The sequence below is a fragment of the Dinoponera quadriceps genome, unplaced genomic scaffold (genome assembly GCF_001313825.1).
Source record: "Dinoponera quadriceps isolate SergipeBrazil2010 unplaced genomic scaffold, ASM131382v1 scaffold558, whole genome shotgun sequence".
Lineage (NCBI taxonomy): Eukaryota > Metazoa > Arthropoda > Insecta > Hymenoptera > Formicidae > Dinoponera > Dinoponera quadriceps.
In genome coordinates, this window is record NW_014554665.1 from 611254 (window position 1) to 633321 (window position 22068).

The 22068-nt window shown below is 44.3% G+C and overlaps 4 protein-coding genes across 10 annotated transcripts; 2 read left to right on the forward strand and 2 right to left on the reverse strand.

Moving 5' to 3' along the window:
- Positions 1-100: 100 nt before the first annotated feature.
- Positions 101-4150, reverse strand: LOC106740688 (TBC1 domain family member 22B). 2 transcript variants are annotated; one of them, XM_014611966.1, is made up of 8 exons: positions 4063-4150; positions 3144-3324; positions 2500-3056; positions 1967-2097; positions 1616-1870; positions 1292-1541; positions 989-1212; positions 101-726 (listed from the first exon to the last, which is right to left on the reverse strand). In XM_014611966.1, the coding sequence occupies exons 2-8, from the start codon at positions 3224-3226 to the stop codon at positions 586-588; spliced, it is 1641 nt and encodes a 546-aa protein (XP_014467452.1). In that variant the 5' UTR covers positions 3227-3324; positions 4063-4150; the 3' UTR covers positions 101-585. The 2 variants fall into 2 exon arrangements, with proteins under 2 accessions (XP_014467452.1, XP_014467451.1); XM_014611965.1 differs by lacking the exon at positions 4063-4150 and adding an exon at positions 3553-3644.
- Positions 4151-4286: 136 nt separating this feature from the next.
- On the forward strand, positions 4287-15045 carry LOC106740687 (tetratricopeptide repeat protein 39B-like). 6 transcript variants are annotated; one of them, XM_014611959.1, is made up of 11 exons: positions 4287-4374; positions 10102-10153; positions 10254-10282; positions 10631-10811; positions 11036-11168; positions 11600-11732; positions 11841-11940; positions 12624-12689; positions 12774-13507; positions 13728-13991; positions 14109-15045. In XM_014611959.1, the coding sequence occupies exons 2-11, from the start codon at positions 10127-10129 to the stop codon at positions 14293-14295; spliced, it is 1854 nt and encodes a 617-aa protein (XP_014467445.1). In that variant the 5' UTR covers positions 4287-4374; positions 10102-10126; the 3' UTR covers positions 14296-15045. The 6 variants fall into 6 exon arrangements, with proteins under 6 accessions (XP_014467445.1, XP_014467448.1, XP_014467447.1 ...); XM_014611962.1 differs by lacking the exon at positions 4287-4374 and adding an exon at positions 8149-8507; XM_014611961.1 differs by lacking the exon at positions 4287-4374 and adding an exon at positions 8531-8642.
- A 577-nt stretch (positions 15046-15622) lies between these two features.
- Positions 15623-18392, forward strand: LOC106740708 (28S ribosomal protein S29, mitochondrial). Its single transcript, XM_014612014.1, has 6 exons — positions 15623-15817; positions 16121-16450; positions 16704-16796; positions 16874-17010; positions 17085-17435; positions 17861-18392. The coding sequence occupies exons 1-6, from the start codon at positions 15802-15804 to the stop codon at positions 18095-18097; spliced, it is 1164 nt and encodes a 387-aa protein (XP_014467500.1). The 5' UTR covers positions 15623-15801; the 3' UTR covers positions 18098-18392.
- A 214-nt stretch (positions 18393-18606) lies between these two features.
- Positions 18607-21524, reverse strand: LOC106740709 (sequestosome-1). The gene is made up of 3 exons (XM_014612015.1): positions 21182-21524; positions 19099-20252; positions 18607-18886 (listed from the first exon to the last, which is right to left on the reverse strand). The coding sequence occupies exons 1-3, from the start codon at positions 21357-21359 to the stop codon at positions 18656-18658; spliced, it is 1563 nt and encodes a 520-aa protein (XP_014467501.1). The 5' UTR covers positions 21360-21524; the 3' UTR covers positions 18607-18655.
- Positions 21525-22068: the final 544 nt, after the last annotated feature.

Here is a 22068-nt window from a genome sequence, read left to right on the forward strand (position 1 = left end):
CGATATAATAATTATTCATGATAATAACCGGATAGGAATGTGCGTGGATTGGCGGAAGTGGTGCAATCGTCATGTAGAAACACAACACAGGATCGATATATAAAACTTTTCTGTCTATATATTATCTGTATATATATATAAGGTCTGAGACTTGCTATATATATAAAAATGTAATGCAAACCGGGAAATGGCAATTGATTCGCGTTACATTCTCCGCGCCTCTCGTCTTCAACCATCGCATTTACATCGTTTATTCCGGTGCGGAATATGGCGAGTATATCTAAGACACCTCCCTCCACGAAATCCTCCTCATATAACAAAAGGATAAACTCTATAACGACGCGCGTGGTAATCGGAGGAGAAAACCCAGTAGTCGACAAGTAGGGGCAAATGAAAAGGAGACCGCGCGTACCGGAAACTTTCACAATATGGCCGTGATAGACTGAACATCGCAGCGTATACATAGCGACGATAAGACGGAAGAGGAGGGCCGGCGATATATCGCCTATATCGCCTAAACCCCTCGATGGTTTGGCCACTATTTTACTCGTGATAATAACTTTAACTCAACCCGTCTAAAAATGGTCACCTGGTATCGTGAGCTTGCAGATGATTCGGCGCGTCGGCGAATGTGAACTTCAACTTGTACGCCTCGGCCACCAGCACACCGATCTCCGAGTCCGTCCAGTTCTGAGTGGGCAGGTTTTGTAGCATTAACATCAGCCCCTGCAGTTGGTAAAAAAAAAAAAAAAAAAAAAAAAAAAAAAAAAAAAAAANACGGTATAGCGTCATGTGACTCTCCGAGATGGATAACCGTGTAAGATAAGAGAGACCAAAGAAATCTATAAGAAGCTTTATCCGCACGTAAAGATTTGAGATTTGTTCTTTCTTCTCCGTGGGAATCGGTACTAATAATTGACTGACATTAATATCGAGTTTAAGGGGATGTCAAAGTCGAGCGATTAACTGATAATAATGAATGAATTACTTGGAAATCAGGTTGCAAGAGTAAGTGACGCCTCCAGCGCAGAAGAAAGGCCGCGCATACGTAGAGCTGGAATGAAGCGAATCTGTCAGATTCCGCCAGGTAGGTGTCCCACAGACGAATGGTGCAGTGAAGTGGGATCTCCCTGGTCAGTAGATTGTTCATCCACCGGAAGGAAAACTGTAGATAATCCACCCCGTGCTGATGCAGGTGCTGATGCAGCGGTGCTGGAAGAAATACGTTTCAAGCGAAACACAGAGGCGAACGCACCGTGCTGAGCTGGCAGCGACTTCTCGGAATATTCACCGTCAATCCTCTGTATCAGTTCCTTCAATTGATTCACCTTGTGCTGAATTCCCAATTGAGCAAATATGTAATTGTCCTGTATACCGTCTAGAAATTTCGACAGGCACCAAAAGCTGTCGGCCTCGATGATGTCGCGCTGCTCCTTCGACAACGATGCCACGTCGTAGTTCTCGAGATCTTGCCAGGCTTGCACAGGTACCGCTTCTTGTAAGAAGACTAAGAAGAAGGGCGTCACCAAGTCATTCATACCCTGCCGGAACAATCGATTTGTGCAATCTTGCCGGTGGCGGACGACGAGGACGACGGTTCCAAGAGGGCGATTACCTGAACATAGCCGGACGCGGGATGCCTGATCGCCCAGATGTACAGTATTCTCTCGAATATTAACTGCACCGTCGTCTGCTGGAACAGCGATATGAGCGGCGACATTCGCGGTATGTCGATATGAATCTGCCGATACGTGTCTTGGAAGGCCTCGTCGCGCTCGACGTCGTAGTATTGCTTCACCAGGTTCCAGTAGTCCAGTCGTTTGCGCTCCAACACGTGCTGCCTACGCTCCAGATTAGCCGGCAGGTATTCCTGCAAGCGTGTCACAAACACGTTCACGTAACTCTTCACGGGTACGCTCGATCAATGGGGCCCGTCGATAACGCGTGTTTTACCTTCGCTACTTACAGACAACAACCGCCAGGTGACGGAACGCAATTTGGCCGGCACGCCCGACCACGACAGTTGCCTCAGTTCGTCCAAATTCAGCACGGACGCTTCCAGAAGTAATTGAAACTTGTCCACTTTACTTTCGCCATCTGAACAAGACGAGTGGTTCTTAGATCGCCCGTCACAGGCATGTAGACATAATTAATAGAACGATACTTCGTGCATCCGCAATTGCACAAAGAATCCGTGAGATAATGTAAGACATTATCGGTTATCCTAAAATAAAGCAGCAGCACTATTGCTATTGACAGCAGCAGTGCTATTGACTACGAAGGCAACAGAGGGGAGCGAATGAAATTTCACGTCTTACAGCGAATTCGATCACTCACACTATATATTAAAGGCTGCTATACATAATAATTACTATATACATATAATACTAGACATAAAGTATTCAACTACGCAAAACCGGTGTGGTGTAAGTGATCGAATTCACTATTAGATATTACAGCGAAATTCTCGAGCATTGAGAGTGATCGTTGGAAAAGTACCTTGCTCCTTAGAAGGTATAAAAAACTTGGCAGGTGGATTGGTTTGCCGTAACAGCTGCGGTCTACCGGGGAACTGCGTCGGTCTGTGCTGAGGCGACGCGCCGTACTTCAGATCCGCATCCTCGCCGCCGAGATGATGATGCTGACTGTTGTTCACCTGCGAGTGAATGAGCAAATTCGCGTTGCGCAGATGCAACGGCTGCACCGCCAGTCGCTGAAGGGCCTCCGCCTTCTTCTCCTCGGGGATAATTTCCCGCTGGACCGTCTTGACGTTCGTCTGTCGCTCCGCACAAGCGTTACCGGATCTGTGGCTGTTGATGACACTGAGGGCCGCCGAGTGACTGACTTTCTTCGATATCTTGACGTCCGAGACGGTGCAAAATTCATCGTCCCCCGAGTCCCACGCGTCGTCGACGCTTTCTTGAAAGTCTTGGAAGGAAGTGGAACCGCCGCTGCCACCGGTACTGCCGCTGCTGTTAATTGTACTCGTCAGGTTGCCAGAACCGATTGCCATAGTGTTGAACTTGCCATGTCTGATGTCTTGCTTGGGGCTCGGCCTTGAAGTAAACCCAGTAGTTGACAAGTTAATCTGATGATACGCGATACATATTGGTAGAGGAAGTAATATCAAAAGGGATACACACCTTCCCGGCACAGCTCGCGTATTCTTCTTCCAGAAAGACTGATGGGTCGAAAGAGTCTGATGGTGGTAACCTTGATTCTCCATAGCGGAGAAATATCGAGTTAACTGGCACCTGGTGATCTCGCTACGCAACCGCTGCCGTATGGTTCGTTATTCATGCCCTTGCAATGACTACTGAGGATCTACAAGTGCCAAGAATCTATTTTCATCGTGGTCATCGTTATCATAACAAACATCACTAATTTGTGAACGCGACATAAAGAAAAACTTATACACAATCGCATGTATAACACCGCGATAACGGACGTTCTAATGCGCAAAGTAGAATTCGGCGATGAACTTGAACGTTTCGTCGCACATAAAATATCGCCAAGTATCACATTAGTTACACATACTCTTATTATACATACAGCGTAGACACAAGGTGTCAAGCGTGTAACGCCGTCGAGCCAAGTCGCCAAGTGACTAAGCGGTACGATAATGACGTCAGAAAGAAAGAGAGAGAGAGAGTGAGTTGAGAATAATAATAGGAATAACGTGAGGAACAAATAATGAATTCGGGGTAGGCGCGTGGTCGGGAAGATAACAAACGCGACGCCGTAACATATGATTTTCCGGGCGCTCGGTGCGGACGACGACGCGCCGCCCGACAGCCTCTGCAGCGCGCTACGGGTGGTTACTCCTATAATTAAATTTCACACGGACGCACTTCGCGGCAGAGACAAAAATACACGGTTCCCGTTGGGCCAACGAGGCGGTGGGCACTCGGCTGCTACCGAGAATAAGGTTATGTTGCGTAAGTTGCGTCAGTCGCGCGAACGCCGTTGTGCGATCTGGTGAGAAGATCGTGTAGAAAAGAGAAGTGTGCGCTGCGCGAGATGCAACGGGACGAGGCGAGACGAGGCGAGACGCGCGCTTACATCCGCCGCCGCCGCGCAATTATGCCGATCCTGTGCGAGAAGGATCGAAGCCTCGGCCAGCAGCGGGTTCGGTCTATCAGTGTTGTCTATGCCGCGGCGCCGACGACCACGTTGTCACCCGTTGTCTTGATCGTCGTCGTCACGTTTGGATCACGATAGATCGCGATTCCAGTCGCGCGCGAGATTCACCAGTCGTTCCTGTTCCCGCAAGCGCGCGCGGCACGCTCCGAAGACGCGCCCTTCGGAGCTACACTTGGACTTGCCAGTGGCGGCGACTTTGCTTCCGTCGGCCAGCTCGCCGCGCGCCAGCAGGTACGATTTTGACGTATGGCCGACCGCGTCTCGGACGCGAGCGCTGGCTGCTTTGCTTTTTGCGTGTACACACACTGTGCGTGCGGATACCTGCTTTGAGAACTTTACACCTATTCGCGCACCTCATCACGCCTGCGGCGCACGCACACACATTCCTTCTTCCTCTTCCTCTTGTTTTGCAGATTACCGCTCATTTCCGTATTCTATACGGATACGTGCCGGCACGATTCCCAGCAAATGCGAGCTCTAACCGGAATTATACGGCAAGTTGCGCATCCCGCAACTTGCGACTTGCTTAATTCCGAGCGGGAAATTCTTGCGGAATTTCCTGCGATTAACGAATTATAGTGTATTATGCAATCGATCGGTCATTTCGCGCGGATCTCGCTACTGCGTTGAGAATTTAATCTGTTTACAATTTGTACTGTTTACATTTGATTTCGAGCTGTTTCGAAATTTCCGCTGATGATTACTCTCGTTGACATTGTTTACTTCCTCGTTGACGGCCTCTTTTTACATAGAGGCTATAGACGCAAAAAAATAAAAATTTGTTTCACACCGATCGTTTCATATGAAAATCCATGTCCTAATTACATTAATGGAATCCTCCACGCAAACCTGTGAAATTTTGTATCGCGTAAGTTTCACATTCAGAATGTAAAACGTTGCCGTAACAATGAAAAAACAAAGCGATAATTCTCAAGGCCGTGTTTCACACTACAATTATAATTCCAAGTGCAGTTTGCAACGAACCTGCAAGTCCAAGTTCCATTGCAGTTTGTAATGGAGTAGCGCAGATGTTCCCACTTTTCTTTACACATTTATATCATTAGGTAAATATATATATATATATATATATATCAAATATTAATTAAAATTAAAATTATTAAAACTAAACAATTAAAACTGAGTTAAAAGTTTTTTTTTAACTTAACTTTTAACTAACTAGTTATTACCTAAACCTGATTTTAATAAAACTCATTCGCGAGCGTCAATCATCGAATTAGACTTGATGCACTATCTTTAGCTTCTGTTCAACCTAGAGCACTTTATAATCCTATTTGTCGGATCGATAAACTTAATCCATGTCTGTCGGTAAAATATTCTACGAGACTCTGCTTCGTCTGCTTCTTCATGTTTTTTCCCTCGTCTAGTAAAACCATATTCACGATAGTCCATCCATTTTCTTTTCGCAAACACATGCATGCAGTATCGACTTATACAAATTATTCATTTCGCAAAAAATCTCAACGAGGCAAATGTCTCTGTATGTTAATACATTTTTTACTTATGTTTTTTTAGTGTTTTTTTTTAGAGTTTTTTATTAATTCCTTGGAAATCTGGCATTAAAAACTTTAATAATTTTTTCATCAACTTAAAGCAGCTGTGTCTAATGCCGAGAATTATTCGATACCAATGATAAATTATTGTAAACGTTTAAGCATCAGGGCACTCGACTTTTATATTATCCCGAGAGGGTACAGTGAACTTCCATTGTGACGTTCGTGACCTAATCATCTTTGCGAGGGAGATTTTTTTTCCACCATTTCTCGTCCATTATCTTAGCTATATCTGCAAGAAAATTAATTATTCATGATCACGCGTATTTCTATGCTTGAAGCGATTCCAATGCAGTTTATTTAAATTTTATTATCTGCGACGTGACGCAAAATGAGATATCAGAAAAACAACGAACACACACTATTGAATGATTATGTTTGAACAAGATTGCACTCTCAACCTGTTATTTTGCTAATTATAAGGAAATCGAAGACCGGGAATCAAAAATCGAGAGTCAAAAATAGAGTCAAATATTAGCTTCCGGTTATTCTTCAATTGACCCTTGATCAGTAAAGCTGCTCTGAACATTTCCCTCCACATTTTATAATTTCTTCTTAACGTCGTCCGAATGATACTCCACACACGAACGGTCTGCTTAATCGGACTTTACACCAAATGTATTTTCTTCGATATATACGATAAAAGGGATCGTGAAAGTAAGCTCGTTTAGTGCTATCAATTTCATCTACCTGGGCGGCCTGGTCTTTCGGGATTACCCGGATATCCGGTTAACCGAGCATTTCGGGCGTCACGAATTATTGATTTTTCTAACAACGATAACAAACGAAATGTATTACAGACTCGTAACCGTTTACCCGTGTTACTATTTTCTAGCCGAGATAATATCCGTGAATATGGGAGTCCGCCTATCCAAGTAATACCCGCGATTATGGGTATCCAGATATTGAAGTGCCCGGACTACACCGACACTATAATTGAAAAAAGACCGTTAGGATCGAATAAAACATCTCCATACATGCATCACGCGCACACCCCACCGACTCGATCGAATAACCGCGAGAGAAGCGCGCGAGGAAATCGTTCGTAAACACGGAGAGGAAAGATCCTTCTAACGGAACCGAAGTATCCTTTAAAGCCATCTTAGCCGCACTTAAGGGCGAGGGTGGCCCCCCGTGACCCTTGTTACGTTACTGATCCTCCCGTCTCGTACCGACCCGCGGATGCGCAGGGTCACGTGTCTCCGCCGACGCTGTCGGACGGACAGAGCCCGGCCGCGCGTCCAGGTCAACGCTGATCAGTCAGTGTACGGCCCGGCGCCGAGTTTTCCCGCGTCGCGAGAATCACGGCGGACCGTAGCGGGGAAGTCGCGTCGCTATCCGCGACTTTTCCGCGCGAGCGGGAGAGAAGGAGAGAGAGGGAGAGAGAGGATTCGCACACGAGGTGCGAGAGGACCACGCGGGATCCTGCGATCCCCTACGCTCGGGACGTGCACACGAGAGAGCTCTCGCGCGCGTTCCTCGCGAGGCGAGGACGATCGATTCCGCAGTCGCGTCCGCCCGCGCGTCCCACATGCCTACAACGTTACTCCGGCGTACCTCTCGGATTCCCTCCGTTTAAGCGTTTTAAGCACGCATCGCGCTCTATTTTCGGGTGAATTATTGATGGCTATCGATCCGTCGTGATTACGCCCGCGCAATCGCACGCGCGCCGATTACCACCGGGTCCGGTGTGTGAATACGTTTTACACATCGTCGTATGCGCGCGGAGTGTCGTTAGGACGCGAGGAGGAGGACAACGCGCCCGCGTTTGCACGCAGTTACGCGTACTCTCGCGTCCACGTAGTAACGCCGTGTCGTCCTTACGGACGCGGCGATATCGGCGGAAGCGATTGATCCGCGTGATCGCCGCCAATCTTGTCGTCGATCCGCTTGTATCCACGTTATTTATCTATACATATATATGTCTGCTTATATTTATTTGCTTTTGTGTGTATTCAAGTGCATGTAACTTTTTGGATCGATAATAAACAGATTCAGGTCTCACAAGGCCTTTGATCTCGTTGAATATATTACGTAAAGTTTTATCTACTCACTCGTGTGTATTCAGATAGTTTTCTTGTAATCGATAATAAGTTAGATTCGCTTCCCACATTCTTTTAAACAAATTTTTATATCCTTGGGACAGAAATGGAAGAAATTCGCGGGAAAATGGAGACAAACGGATTTTTTTTTCCGTAACTTTAAAACTATACGCTTAATAATTAATAAATTATATAAAATTTGTTTACTCGCTCGTATGTATGTTCAAATAGCTTTCTTTTAATCGTAATCGATAAATAAATAAATTAGACCGATTTGACTGCTGGGAGGAAACAAAATTTCTCACGTATAATTATATATAGAATATGCCATATGCTATATATAATTTATACATGATATATATAATTATGTATTAATACATATATATTTATATATAATAATATATAACTATATTGCCACTTCATATATAATTATATACAATTATACATGGAAAATCGTTTCCCGGACGCCAAAGAAGCCTTTGATTTCGCTCGATAAATTCAAAAAATTTTGCGCGGTTTCCGGTCGAGAAAACCGCGAAGTCCGGTGCGATCGTCTCCTTGGCAACCGCACGTTATCGTCAGATTCTAGGATTCTTTCCCGTACAATAACACGGCCGACGTTTTGTACGCGCGCTTCCGCGACCGGCTCGCGATCATCGCGAATCGGTGCATCGCGCGCGAGAGAGCCATCGTGCAAATTTCGAGCGCGCGCGCGCTTTCTCCGTCCCCTCCGCGCGGAGATTTAGGAAATGTAGGTCTAGTCTTTTATACTTTCTTCGTGGCAGTCTACTTTCCTCCGTGCCGAAATCCGCTCCGTGCCGTTCACATCAGTCGGTCGCCGTCGCCTGTCACCGGAGGATCGCGCGGTGTTTTCCGATTTCCGATCGTAAGTCCGACCGTAAGCGCGGCGTCGCGCGTTGCTTGCTTGCTCGTCTGTTTGTTTGTTCATTTGTTTGCTTCGCGCAAGATCTCTTGCAACGGTGAAATCTAGCTATCCCTCGTAAACGACACCGTCGGATTTTACCTGGCGAGATCGCGCTCGTAGAGAGAGAGGTGGAAGGAAAGTTCCGACTCGGAAGAGATCGCACGGCATGTTACGTTAATTACGATCAATTAATGATCGCTTTCATCGATCGATTTCTTCGTTCCAAGTGACGCTAATTGGGAATCGGCGGTTTTCTACTGTCAATTCGAGTGTTTTGGCGCCGGTGCGCGGTGTGACACGCTTTTCTCTTATGTTCCCGGCGGAAAAATTGCGATCTCGACGGCGGGAGATCGCGCGGAAACGCCGGAGTTCTTTCAGCTCGCGCTCGCTTGCCGCAAATTTCTTGCTGGCCGGAGGAAGGCCCCGTTTTGCAGGAAAGTGGAATTAATCACTAAAATTGATAAAATGGAGGAACACGATAGAAAATGAGAAAGCTGGTGGCTTCGTTCGATTACGTTGCATCGTTCGCAGGCGGAAATTAGATCGCTCCTCGCGTTGCTTTCGAAGATGCCGAGCGTAGCGATAATTTTCGGCGATAAGCAGGTGCGGAGGGAGAGGGGGAAAGAGAACATGATAAGAGAATTATATTGGACCATACATCGTAGGTAATGCTTCAGATAAATATCTTAAATTAATAATTATCAGGAGAGAGAGAGAGAGAGAGAGAGAGAGAGAGAGAGACAGAAGTTTGACGGTGCCGAGCGTTTATATTGCGAAAACGTTACTTCGTGCTATCAATTATGTAAATTGTGTCCTGTAACGACGTGAACGAAAACATTCTTGTCGTTGTTATCGCTCGCTGGTTAACAGATGTTTATCCTCGCGCCGTTTCCCAGTGGTTGTTTCTTTCGCGGTGTCGCAAACGTTGCGTTCGCAGAAAATTCAATATCACCTCCGGCACTACCGTATTTACAACGTGCGCACATTTTATCTTCGAACGATTATCAGAGTACACGCGGATTCCCAGGCACGAGGCTAAGTAAATTCAAGATAAAATCGAGCGTTTCTTGCATATCGGCCCGTTAGATTCCTTGCATCTTGCATCTTGGTATGTGCTTATCGTCGAAAAATGATCGCCCCACGTTCGGCATTATCGAGAGCAACGCGAAAAGCGATCTAATTTTCGCCTGCGAACGATACAACATGTACGGCGATTTTTAATGCGTTGTTAACGCGACGTTACGATATTTTTCGCAATATTTCCCCAGTCACAATCCCATATCTTTCCTCGTAACGTCTCCGTAATGTTTTTCTTTTTCTCTCTGATATATATCAGAATTATGGAAATAACCACGGAATAATGAATAATCAAATTGCGGTTTGACCGAGATTTCAAGGATTTATTCCGTTTTCTTTGCAGATCGGTCTTCTAAAGCGGACAGAACATGTCGGACGTCGAGGGCGACGACGAGGTAAGCAGCTTACGTGTCGACACGGCGAACTTGCTAAAGAATCGGTGATTTAAATTGCACAACTTATATGCGTTTATTTTTATTGCTTTTTGTGTTTTAGTTCCAAGATGCGCAGGAGTCTTTACCGCAGTGCGTATATATATATCCATATCTACGTTCCTTTTTATCCGAGGTGTCCTTGTGAATAATCGCGTACCAGATAGCATAATTAGTTTCATTTACGTTCTTTCAACGCATATATATATATAAGCAATTATAAAACGTTATATACGTTTGAGGAACATATAGCTCTCATTTAAAAACCGCCGTTCGAGCGGAATTTTGGTGAACGAAAAGTCGCCTTGTTTAGTACCAAGAATCCTTCAGTGCACTCCGCCTACGATTATTCTGGGACACCCTGCGTAATATGCACATCGTGTTGTTGTTTCTTCACTCGAGACACCGAACATACATTTCTCTCTCTGCACTTCCCTGCAGGCTCACCTCCATGGACTTGGACACGGCGATAATGGAGGCGAAGCAGGCGATACACTACTTCTTCAACAACGACTTCGACGAGGCTAGGAAGATCCTGGAACCGTGGGCAGACAGCAGCATGTACCACTCCCTGGGGCACAGCGTGTTCATGTATTTCGAGGCGATTCTTACGTTCGAAGATGTACAGAATCACTACGTTACGCTTCTGATTGACGCAAACCGACATAATAGCCTTAACGTATAAAGTTGTACCGTCTTAAAGCTATCAGTCGAGAAGTACTCCAGGTTTTTCAGAAGCGTGTTAAGGCTACTACGCCGATCTGCATTACGTTACGATTCATCCGACCTTAGAATCGCGCACGTGCGTGAAGTTACTTTGCCTTTAATAATGTATCGTGTGTACAGCTGTATCTGGAGAGGGCGGTGGAGGCGCTGAAGCAGTGCATGAGCGTGTGCTCCAAACACCGCAAGCACACCAGCATCACGCAGAACCTCGGTAAAATGGTCAAGCGAATCAACTACGACACTTACACGATCGGTAAAGCATTTATTATACATGTTGTTCAGCACGACCTTTGCCGCGTATTATACGTGCGCGCGCGCGCGCGCGCGCTGCGGACTTGCCTAAGACAAGTGTCAATTATGCGAGCATCGCACATTAATATGCGCACATTAACAAATGCTTCGGAATCGACCAACAAAGCCGTGTGTAATATGCAAAACTGGTTTACCAAGCTGACCGTTTACTGTCGGGTAAAAAATCTCGAGGAAGTTAACTATTCTTAATCTTTGCTCTCTCGGTATAGATTCTTCACCCATCATTGTTAGTATTATTCTCCGGTGATATTAACACTCAAATCTCGCCAAATGACCGACTAACTCGACGATAATAGTCCTTCGACAGCCGTCATTATTTTAATCGTAAGCGCCGCGTTGCATGAAAGGAATGACCGAGGATTAATATTGCAGAGGAGGTGCATGCGGAGCTCTGTTATGCCGAGTCTCTTCTCTTAAAATCGATGCTCACGTTTGTGGAGGACGAAACGCTGGTCAGCTTTGTCAAAGCAGGACTGAAAATTCGCACCTGCTATTTGTCGTACAAGTAAATAAAGCCAGACACTTTCCCGGGGCGGACTTTACCGCCGTCATCCTGCGCTCTCGACGCTCTCGGCGATGACGACGATGACTCACCGCCGTTATTCTTTTGCAGGGAGTGCCTGACGATCCTGAACAGTCGCAAATGGGAGAACGAAGTTCTCAAGATGCACTTCGAGAGCGGCGTTCGTATGGGCATCGGTTTGTTCAATTTGGTACGTACACGAGCAGAATAATGTGTCACCTGTGATAACAAGTAATCTATGAATCGTTACGGAACGGCTCGTCTTCCTCTTACATTTCGTAAGTCTTGTATATTTATATTTTATTTCTTTTACAAGCTCACGAGTAAACCCGAATGGTAACATTTGTATATTAACAGCATGTACATTTTTTATCATTATACGGACATTTTAAATATGCGTAAAGTGGATTTTATATCTAACTTTTACCTGATCTAACTTAGCAAAAATTGATGAAATTATTTGGTTTAAATATAACAGCGCAATTTTTGTATTTCACGACGCCACAAAAAATCAATAGTGGGTTTGATGAACTTGATTTCATATTGATGATAAAGGGAAAATAAGTATCATTTAAATGATAAAATTTAAATGATAAAAAATTAGTGCCACTTGCCTGTATCGATTTTTGAATTTTCAATATTAACTATCTTCATAATTAACATCAATATAGAACACGTGAACTGTTTCAGCTATTAATTTAAACCAATCACTTATCCTTCCTCTTTCCACTGTGTTTAATTTATAATATTTTACGTAGTTTGCATCGACTATATGAAAAAATCCAAGTAAACGTCACGTAAACAATATGTAAATTATTCGTAGAGGCAATCTTGAAATCTACGGCGAAACCCTGGAAAATCCCTTTCTTTCAGATAATATCATTGTTACCGGCGCGAATCATCAAGCTGCTGGAATTTATCGGATTCTCCGGCGATAAGGTAAAACAAATCAGAGACGACGATTGTATTATTGCTCCACGTGAGAGAATTTGATTGACTCTCTCGACGTCACCGAATACACAGGAGTACGGCCTAGCGGAACTGAAGGCGGGCTACAGCGAAAGGAGGGGCCTCCGATACATCCTGTGCGTGATGACCCTGCTGGCGTACAATCTGATTCTCTCCTTCGTGCTGAGCCACGTGGACGGCGACCTGGATTGGTGCGAGCGGGTGTTGGACGAGGAGCTGAGGCTCTATCCGAACGGCGTCTGGTTCCTGTTCTTCAAGGGCAGGCTGGAGCTGACACGCGGCAACATCGAGAACTGCGTGGACTGGTACACGAAAGCGTGGCAGATGCAAGACATATGGCCGCAGTTTCACCACCTGTGCTACTGGGAGCTGATGTGGGCGCACTGCTCGATGCAGCAGTGGGACAAGGCGGTCGTCTACGTGACCAAGCTCACGGAACACTCCAACTGGTCGCCCACCATGTACATGTATCAGAAAGCGGCGATCCTCATCATGCAGAAGCCGTCGTCCTGGAGCGAGGAGGGCCAGCTGATAGACAGCCTGATGATGCAGGCGCCCGACTTCAAGCAACGCATCGCCGGCAAGTCCCTGCCGATGGAGAAGTTCGTGGTGAAGAAGACGGAGCGTTACTTCGCGCAGAAGAAAAAGCTGGTACTGCCCGTGTTCGAGCTGCTCTACGTGTGGAATTTCCTACGGATAATCGGCAAACGGCCGGACCTGATGATGAACATATTCAAGGTAGTGGAGGAGGAGGAGAGGGCATTCCACACGTCGGTCTTACTTTCGACGTGAGTATCCCGGACGATATTTTGATTTTTGCTTTACGTAAACGCTCATATCGGCATGGCGTAAGTGGTGTAAGTGACATAATCGACTTTGCGTAAGCGGAAAAAAGCGGAAAAAGCGACCATCGATATGATTGCCGATAATTACACACGCACGCAGGCGTTCTCGTAATCGAGAAGAAACGAGAAAAAGACGATGTTGTTTTTTTTTTTTTTTTTTTAGAAACGACACATTTGCGCCGTGTTCCCGCAGGAAAGATGAGTTCTACTCGGACAACTTGGCGCTCCTATTGCTACTTAAAGGCGCTTGTTTGCGACAATTGAAACATCCTCTACAGGCGGAAGAGTGTCTGCGCGGTGTCTTGCAGCTGGAGAAGTCAGTCAAAGAAGACACGTATTTATTCCCTTACGCCACCGTGGAATTAGCGTTGTTGGCTCAAGACCAAGGCAACATTCAATTGGCTATAAGCTTGTTGGAACATGCCAAGTGAGTGGCCCGTTTCGCTCACAATATTGCATATCATTACGCCAATTTGAATACACTAATATACCTTGCGAACCTTTTAATCGAAGTACAATTGACTTGACCGTTTCCATATTCCAGGAAGAATTACACGGGCTACTTGTTGGAGTCTAGATTGCATTTCAGAATACACGCGCATCTGATGATGCTGACGAAGAAGACGAACGGTGCGAACGCGACGAAGCAAAGTCAAGCGGACATTACTGCCAATAAGAGCGTCATCGTCGAGGGTCCAAGCGCCAATGATTCCATCGAAATTAAATCCTAGACGCTAGACACGCCCTCGTACTGTAAAATAGGTTCCGAACGAACATGTAAAGATATTTATTTATCCAGGTAGTTTGTTTTGTACCTCTTTAGGCTGCATCTATATCGTCCGTATGACAAGACTTTGTCGCGCGACTCCCGCGACGACCGAGATCGTTTTGATAGCTGCGTTTTGATAGCGACCTGGCGGTTCTCTTTTCGAAAGGCCTCGCACGCGACTTCCCTCTGCTAAAATTCCACGGTTTCGCTAAAAAAAAAAAAAAGGTAGGCTCTTACGGTGTCATCATCGGAGCCTCCACAATGATCGGACGGACTTTGTAGCGTTCGATATGAAAGTGTAAATTATTCTCCTCCTCGAGAAGAGACGAACGAGACAGCGCACGTGTCTCGGCGTCATCCTTCGCGAGGACAACCGCGGTTATTTCGTACATACATAATACATATATATAGTATAAATTATATCCCTCCACGAAATGACGGAAGATCACGGTATATTTCACGGGACTTTGTGCGAGGATATATAACGTGCAAGGTATTTTATATAGGTATATTAATATATTGTATACATATTCTCGATACATAAATTATTCCCCTTTGCGAGGAAACCGACGAAATTTTGAGCGAGTGAACCGTGACCCGTTCAATATCAATTGGTGAAAGATTGTTATCAATATTGACGTTTTACGAGACTGTATATACGCTAACGTGACTATGGATGTGTAAATGGATGAATAAAGTGAATTTAAAATAATGTTGCTTACGCGAACGAGTTTCCTTTTTTTTATATTGACTTCCATATCCCATGTAATTCCGTAATTAGGAACCTTTAATACGGAAATATTGAAAATTTAATATTGAATAAAAATAGCTAACAAAATGTAAGAATTTAGAATAATAAATGCGAACAGATGTTTTCATAAAAACTGCAGATTGACTGATTTTCCGCATTTTTCTCAAAACATAGCTACAAGAAAGTAGCCTAATTAATTGATTTTAATTAATATTTATAAAAACGGTAAATATTTATTATGGATAGATATAAAGCTACGATTTAAAAATAAGTTGTCTAATTCGCTGTTAAGTGCACTACTTGAAAATAGGATTGAGCTAGGACGACTCAACGACAAATCTGACGGATCTTTTCTTTTCAAATAGTACGACTCATCAATGAATTAAACGACTTTTTATTGTCAAATAATACGTCTAAACCGCAAATATGACTTTTATCTTAAACAACAACTCGGGAGAATCTTGAATTTTCAAATAACGTCACTCAACGACGGATAAAGCGTACAGTACGTGAACGCCCAAAGAGAACGCTGCCGTCAAATCACTCTCCCTCCTTCCCAGCAAAACCTATTTTTAGGTTATGTCGAGTTTGCGCCGACCGTTTCGTGTGTGGATGTAAAATGTACATATTGAATAAATAATCTCAAAACGACGAAGAGAATTGACTTGAGAATACTATCAAACGTTTGCCAAACGTGTTTCGAAAAACGGCAGCACAATGTCATTGCGTTTACGTAAGATCTTACCTGCATTAATGACTTTTGTTACATTCCTGAATTTTGATAATTACGAATAATAGTTCGATAACATTGTAACGATGCGTTGTGCAATTGTAATCACTAGCAAATATGTTATTTTCCTAAAATCTCGGTTATATCTTCACATATTACTTATAAATAATTAATTTTATATATTTCATTATAACATTATAACAATAATGAGAAATCATAATAATTTGTTATTAGTCATACATAACAACTTTTTCGCTCATAATTTACTTGTGTAAGAAAACAAAGTGAAAATTATGTCAATTGCAGGTCCTGTTTTAAGAATATTACAGGGGACACACAATAAGCACTTCAGTACTGCAACCAAAGTGAAGGATGAGCAAGCAAGTCAATTATGCTCTTTCCGTACAATCGAAAACAATCCAACTCATCACAATATGAACTACATTGGTAAACTATACAAAGTGCCATTGGATATTCAGCAGCAATTGTTCCAAATTGGTGGTTTCCCTAAACAATTTGTGATACAAGCTAACACTTTTCAAGAGTACGCAATAATGGTTAGACAGCCAGCGGTTGAAATTATATCATATCTCACTCAGGCAGATTATACACGTCCGGTCAATAAATACGTGATATGTATCCTTTCTCGAAGATAAACTAGTAATATTTGTATAATATGGTAAAATTATGAAATGGTTCCATCTTTTTTGATTTTATCTTATCTTTTATAACACTTATAGTTTCTTGTGTTAAGTACATGTTAATATTATACTTTTGTTATTACATGTTAATATTATTTAGTTAGACGAGTTTATTATATGCGTAAACACGCATAAGAGGTTTCTTTTACATATATACCTGATATAAAGACCTTAATGATATGAAAAAGACGGGAAACATGGAACGGGAAAAAGCATCACACTGGCCCACATATTACACTACGCTTTTGTGCAAAAATATATAATCGTTCACTTAATGTGGGGTATGTTAAAGTTGAGTGCAAATGATATGTATATTCTATTAGCGCGTTTCATTTACTAAGTCATTGCCGTTGTTTAGGTTATCATTGGTTCCACAATATGAAGGAGGTTGCGAACTCGGTGTTGTCACCAGGTTGCATGGATCTGCCGATTGATGCTGGATTTTGGTTAAAACAGTTCAAAGTTCAGAATCTGAACCTGCTGACGCAATTGGACGTACGCGTATTTTGAGTTAAATCGCCGGCTACATTCGTTTGCACAATGTTTATATACATACGATCGCTTTGCAGCTCAGAACGTCGAAAGATTATACATGGAATCAGCATGAAATGACGTCGCAAGGAACGCCCATCCTGGGGATGATCGAGTTCGGCATGAGTCGCGTAAAGTACGCCTGTGGTGTGGTGGACGCGTTATTGAAGGAGTTGAAGCTCGCCAGTACTGCGGGAAAGTGCAAAACGTTGGTCGCGATTGACGGTTTCAACGCGTTCACATCGGAAGAAACTGACATTCGCGATGACAATAAAGTGTCGGTGCCGCCGAAAAAGGTTACCCTGGCGATACCATTCTTAGATATCACGAAGGGTGGTGACTGGTGCAACGGTGCGGTCGTACTAACGGTAGACAAGATAGCAACTTTTGTACGTATCTTAATCCATGCTATTATTTTTATTACGTGATTATACAGTTTTTTTTTTTCCTGAACATCACCAATTGTAAATTGAGTAGTTCAAAAATCTGTGTAAGCAGAAAACGTAGACGTAGTTCTGAAATATACAATTAATATAGAATTGAAGTGTCAGTGCGAGTTTAAAACGCAGATAACGTTGAGATATAACTTGGAAAAGATAGAATACAAATCGGGTTCGAAGACACATAAAGCTAAAGAAGATATTTTATAAATTAGAAGGAATTATTCATACATTTATGATGATAAATAGTACGTTGAAAACATATGTATTTATTACGTTTTGTTCTTGTCGCATATTCAAGGCAAAAACTAAAAGATCGTATTTAGTATTGAATGTGAACGCACAGTAACGCGAAGTGGAATCTTTGTTTTCAGACGAATGGTGAATCGCATCTTCCGAGATATCTGCTTGGCAAAGAGGGCTTCGAGCATTTAGATCCCTTCTTACCCGTCCAAGTCGATGAATACAATTCCGCGGAATTTGACTCCATGATAGAATATTACAAGGAACGCAAATGGATCAGGAGCATAACGCCCGAGGGTCAAAAGGAATTGGAACTAATCACTAATAAAAACCCCTTGACTTTAATGAAACAATGTAGTTTCTTGTAGAAAGAGAAAAAGAAAACTTGTATCATAAAGGTATTTGCAATAAAGCTTTCAGTTTTCTTCGAATATGCGCGTGAAATCGTGTGTAAAAAACCACGTTGCGCATCTCTGATCAAACTCGATTAAACACGATGGGATTTCGAGAAACTAGGGAAATATACTTCCATGTACATGTCATTTCTTTATTGACTTAAAATTTCACAAATGTAAAATATAACGTGCACATTGATATGCAAATCAACGTAATAAAATAATTCACCGATAATCCCTGATCTGAAAATAAAAATATCGACGCATATCTTTCTCTTTTTATGCGATTTTAATCACACACACACATATTATATTAAGAGGAGAGAGAGAAAAATATTCTTATGAACTAAATATTGCCGTATGTGTATATAAACTAAAATCAGCAATATAAAAGAAGAAAGTTCTGTTGGTAAAATTAACAGTAATCGTATTACCCACTACCGAAAACACCGACTACGTAGATTATATCTGGTTTACATTTCTTATCGAGTACGAACTACTCTCAAAGTGTACCGGTCGTTCTTTGATTTTCTAACGACGTACGGGCTGCAGAACGTCCAGTGCCTTGATGATATCACCGTCCTTGGAAACCAACAGTTGAGTCAGCCATCCACCCTGGTTGGTAAATCCCATCGACATCATGGCCTCCACCGCGTGTTGGATCTTGGGGTCTCGATGGTAGAATTCCTGTGCTGTTGGTAACGGGGGATAGATCGGCGCTGATTCCGCCTCGGGTTTTGCTGGAGGTGCGGACGGCGCGGACTGATGTAATAAATAATACAGATAAGTAAACAATGTAGAGCATTCAAAATAACGTAACAGCAAAAAAAAATTTCTTACTTCCGAGAGATGGACTTGAACTGTTACATCAAACTACTCAGTTACCTTTCCTTCTCAATCCAAGTTACATGTACTTAAAACATATGATTTACGATTATGCATTAAATTGAGACTTTCACATTTCCGGGACGCACCTGCTTAGGTACAGTTCCGTTCCCGTGGGAAGAAATGGAAGGTGCGCGGCTGATGTCGGGAGTCTCGTGTCCCACCACCGTCCACTCGGGCTCGTCGACCACTTGTTCACGGAAGCCAACTTTCTGGGTCACCTGAGGCGACGATGTCGTCGACGACGAGGACGACGAGGAGGATGACGATACGTCGTTGGTCGTTGCTGCGAGATTTTCCGTTTCCATCGGCGATGTCGCAGCCGCCTTCGCCGCGGTCATCGCGGACTCCGTCAGGTTGTCGTCGCGCAATTTCTTCCCCTCGCCGGGGAACTTTGCGGAGATGTCGGGTTGCGAGGGTGCGCCGGACTCGGTAGTTGGCGGAGTTGTGGTTTTCGCGGCGGGCTGCTTGCTGGTGGGATTCTCGTTGTCGGAGGTGACGACGATGTTGATGCCGAGCGGATCCAAGAACTGCGAGATGTGGGAGACGTTTTGCTCGAACAGCTTCAGCAGCTGAGTGAAACTGTTGGTCTGCTGCGTGTCTTCGGTCGCCTCGGTGGCGGCCTCGGTCGACGGCTCCCTCTGGTGCTCCTTAGACCGCTTCGGCTGCTCGTAACATGATTCTTCTGATGGAAGACACACGTTCTTTACGAAGTCCGCCAGCGAGTTTACGTATGTTGGATCAAAGTGAACTTTACCGCCTGTCACGTTTAACCCAGGACAGCCTCCGCCCCTCCTGCTGCTGCCGCTGCCACCGCCGGCCTTGAACGAGCATCGTCGCGTCTCATCGTCCTTATCGTTGTGCGACGTTGTGCCGCTGCTCGCCTTCTTCATGAACTTGCGCATGTGATGTGCCAGACGACGGCCGTGATAGCTGGACCACTCGACCGGCTCCGTCATACGTACCATGAAATGCTCGGGATGATAACCGATCGTCATGCAGCTGGTGCACAGGTCGTAATCTGGACATTGCATACACTTGAAGCGAAAGCCGCGTATGGTGTTCTCACACACGTCGCAAATAACACCGGGATGCAGCTTCTTATCGGTTCTCAGGTTCGGCATGTCTCCCTTCTCGCTTTGCAGGACAACATACAACTTGTTGACCATCTCATGTTTGTTCATTTCATCCAGCGCGATCTCCAGCTCCTCACTGGTCGATATCACGATAGTGTCCTCGTCATCTGATTACAAAAGGTAAATCATGTATAGTTGGCTTTATACGGATATCGTGTAATCGATTCTTATTTCTATCGCACGAAGAAAACATTCATTGCGAGATAAGAGACCGATGTCTCCTCTATGGTGTGATCAAGTCATGCTGCGGAGTGCCGTCTTGTAGGGATTTTGCGACATTACGCAATTCTGTCGAGCGACTCGCTAATTTGCTACTGAGATTTCAGTTGTGCGATTTTCTACCTTCCACAAATATCAAGTACTTATTCCCGGCTTTTGGTTATTCATTTTAATACATGTATTACAAAAATCTGCGACAAATAGGATAACACAGACGTACGGACACACTCTATATTGTACTAAAAAAAGGATCAATAAATTTAGAAATATACAGTATATATTCGTATTCATGCGAAGATATAATATAAGATCATGCAGGCAAGCGTGTGCATCATCAAAACCAAAGTGAGAAGAATGCTTCAACGTTTGAAGTGAGCTTTTTTGACTCGTTAACAAACTACATACTTCCGTATCCAATTTCGTGGATAATTCCTGCTCTTTAATTTTCCGATCCTTTTCTAAAATCATCACATATAAAGCGAGAGGCAAGAACAACTCTCATTGAGAGAAGCGTTTTTTTCCTCCAGCTACAGGTTTACAGAAGGGAACATCGGTAAACAATACGATATAAGTCATACGCACATTCCGTGGAAACTTTCACCATGCCGCTCGACGGTGTATTACGCAGTGAAAACGGCCGCGAAGGTCACAGATCGCATTTGTACGGCGTTACCGATCGCTTGTCGATAATTGCGCAATGAGACGTAATATTGCGAAATTATCGTTACAAAACGAGAGTACCGATCTCGGAGGAGGATTTGTATCGCATCGTACCGTGACGAAGGGGGGGGGGAGGAAGCAAGGTGGTCACACTTACCTTTCCAGGTAACAGTGAAATTCTTCTCGTGCAGCTCCGGGAAAATGGCCTGCAGCTTTTCCCGCAGGCATACGAAGTTCCTCGCGACACCGATGTCCAGGCAAAATCTACGCACTTCCTTGCGCTTGTTCAGCTCCTCGTTTAGGAGGTACACCTTGAAGCTCAGCTTGTTGTTCATCGTTGCGTCTTTCGTCGGATCGCAACGACTTTGTATTGCACGCACACACAGAAAAGGGAAAAGAAAATATGGCGCAGTATAAGCGTCTCGGATCGGCGATGTATTCGCTTCGAGTATCACTCGTGCTGTGTCGAGTATCGTCGGCTTTCACCGCCGACGCGCTACGGCTTATATACACGGTCGATAATCAACTGTCGGCCATCGCGCCTGCGCAGTCGCCGTGTTACTCAGTCATTTCCGGCTACTCGTCTATTTCGCGTTGTTTCGCGCTTCCGCGCCGTTTTTTCGCCGGTTTCGCTCGAATCGGACGCACGACGGAATCGGGATGCGTCGAAGGGAAAAGTCGCCGCGTCGATACGTCGCGAATTCGGCGCGCTACCGAGCTCCGTCCCCGAGGGAGATTCAAACGGAGGAAGTGGTGCGCGCGACGCCATTTTTGAGTGAGACGCCAATTTTGACAGGAGACAATCACGTGACGCGCGTATATACGATGACTCATTGCGAATGTCACGGAAGTGTATAACATCATCAGCTGCGACTGTTGCACGACACGATTACGTCATCGGTCGATTGGGCGATTTCTATGTTTTGCAAATAACTTCTGTTTACGCTAAATAGAATATCGGTGTGTTACCGAGGTTTTGCTTGACTGTGTTTTTGAGGACAGCTGTTGAAAAGCCGAACCGCGGAACATCGATGGATGAAAACG

Bases quoted from the DNA above. Each gene is read 5' to 3' on its own strand.
- LOC106740688 (XM_014611966.1), bottom strand. From the start codon at position 3,226: ATGGAGAATCAAGGTTACCACCATCAGACTCTTTCGACCCATCAGTCT. The intron at 2,098-2,499 runs GTACTTTTCCAA...CGTCTTGTTCAG, and splicing joins TATACCTTCTAAGGAGCAAG to ATGGCGAAAGTAAAGTGGAC. The intron at 727-988 runs GTAATTCATTCA...TACCAACTGCAG, and splicing joins TCTTGCAACCTGATTTCCAA to GGGCTGATGTTAATGCTACA.
- LOC106740687 (XM_014611959.1), top strand. From the start codon at position 10,127: ATGTCGGACGTCGAGGGCGACGACGAG. The intron at 10,283-10,630 runs GTGCGTATATAT...ACTTCCCTGCAG, and splicing joins GCGCAGGAGTCTTTACCGCA to GCTCACCTCCATGGACTTGG. The intron at 12,690-12,773 runs GTAAAACAAATC...CCGAATACACAG, and splicing joins TCGGATTCTCCGGCGATAAG to GAGTACGGCCTAGCGGAACT.
- LOC106740708 (XM_014612014.1), top strand. The intron at 16,451-16,703 runs GTATCCTTTCTC...GATATGAAAAAG, and splicing joins GGTCAATAAATACGTGATAT to ACGGGAAACATGGAACGGGA. The intron at 17,011-17,084 runs GTACGCGTATTT...ATCGCTTTGCAG, and splicing joins ACCTGCTGACGCAATTGGAC to CTCAGAACGTCGAAAGATTA.
- LOC106740709 (XM_014612015.1), bottom strand. From the start codon at position 21,359: ATGAACAACAAGCTGAGCTTCAAGGTGTACCTCCTAAACGAGGAGCTG. The intron at 20,253-21,181 runs GTAAGTGTGACC...TTTTGTAATCAG, and splicing joins TTTCACTGTTACCTGGAAAG to ATGACGAGGACACTATCGTG. The intron at 18,887-19,098 runs GTGCGTCCCGGA...TTATTACATCAG, and splicing joins ACGGAACTGTACCTAAGCAG to TCCGCGCCGTCCGCACCTCC.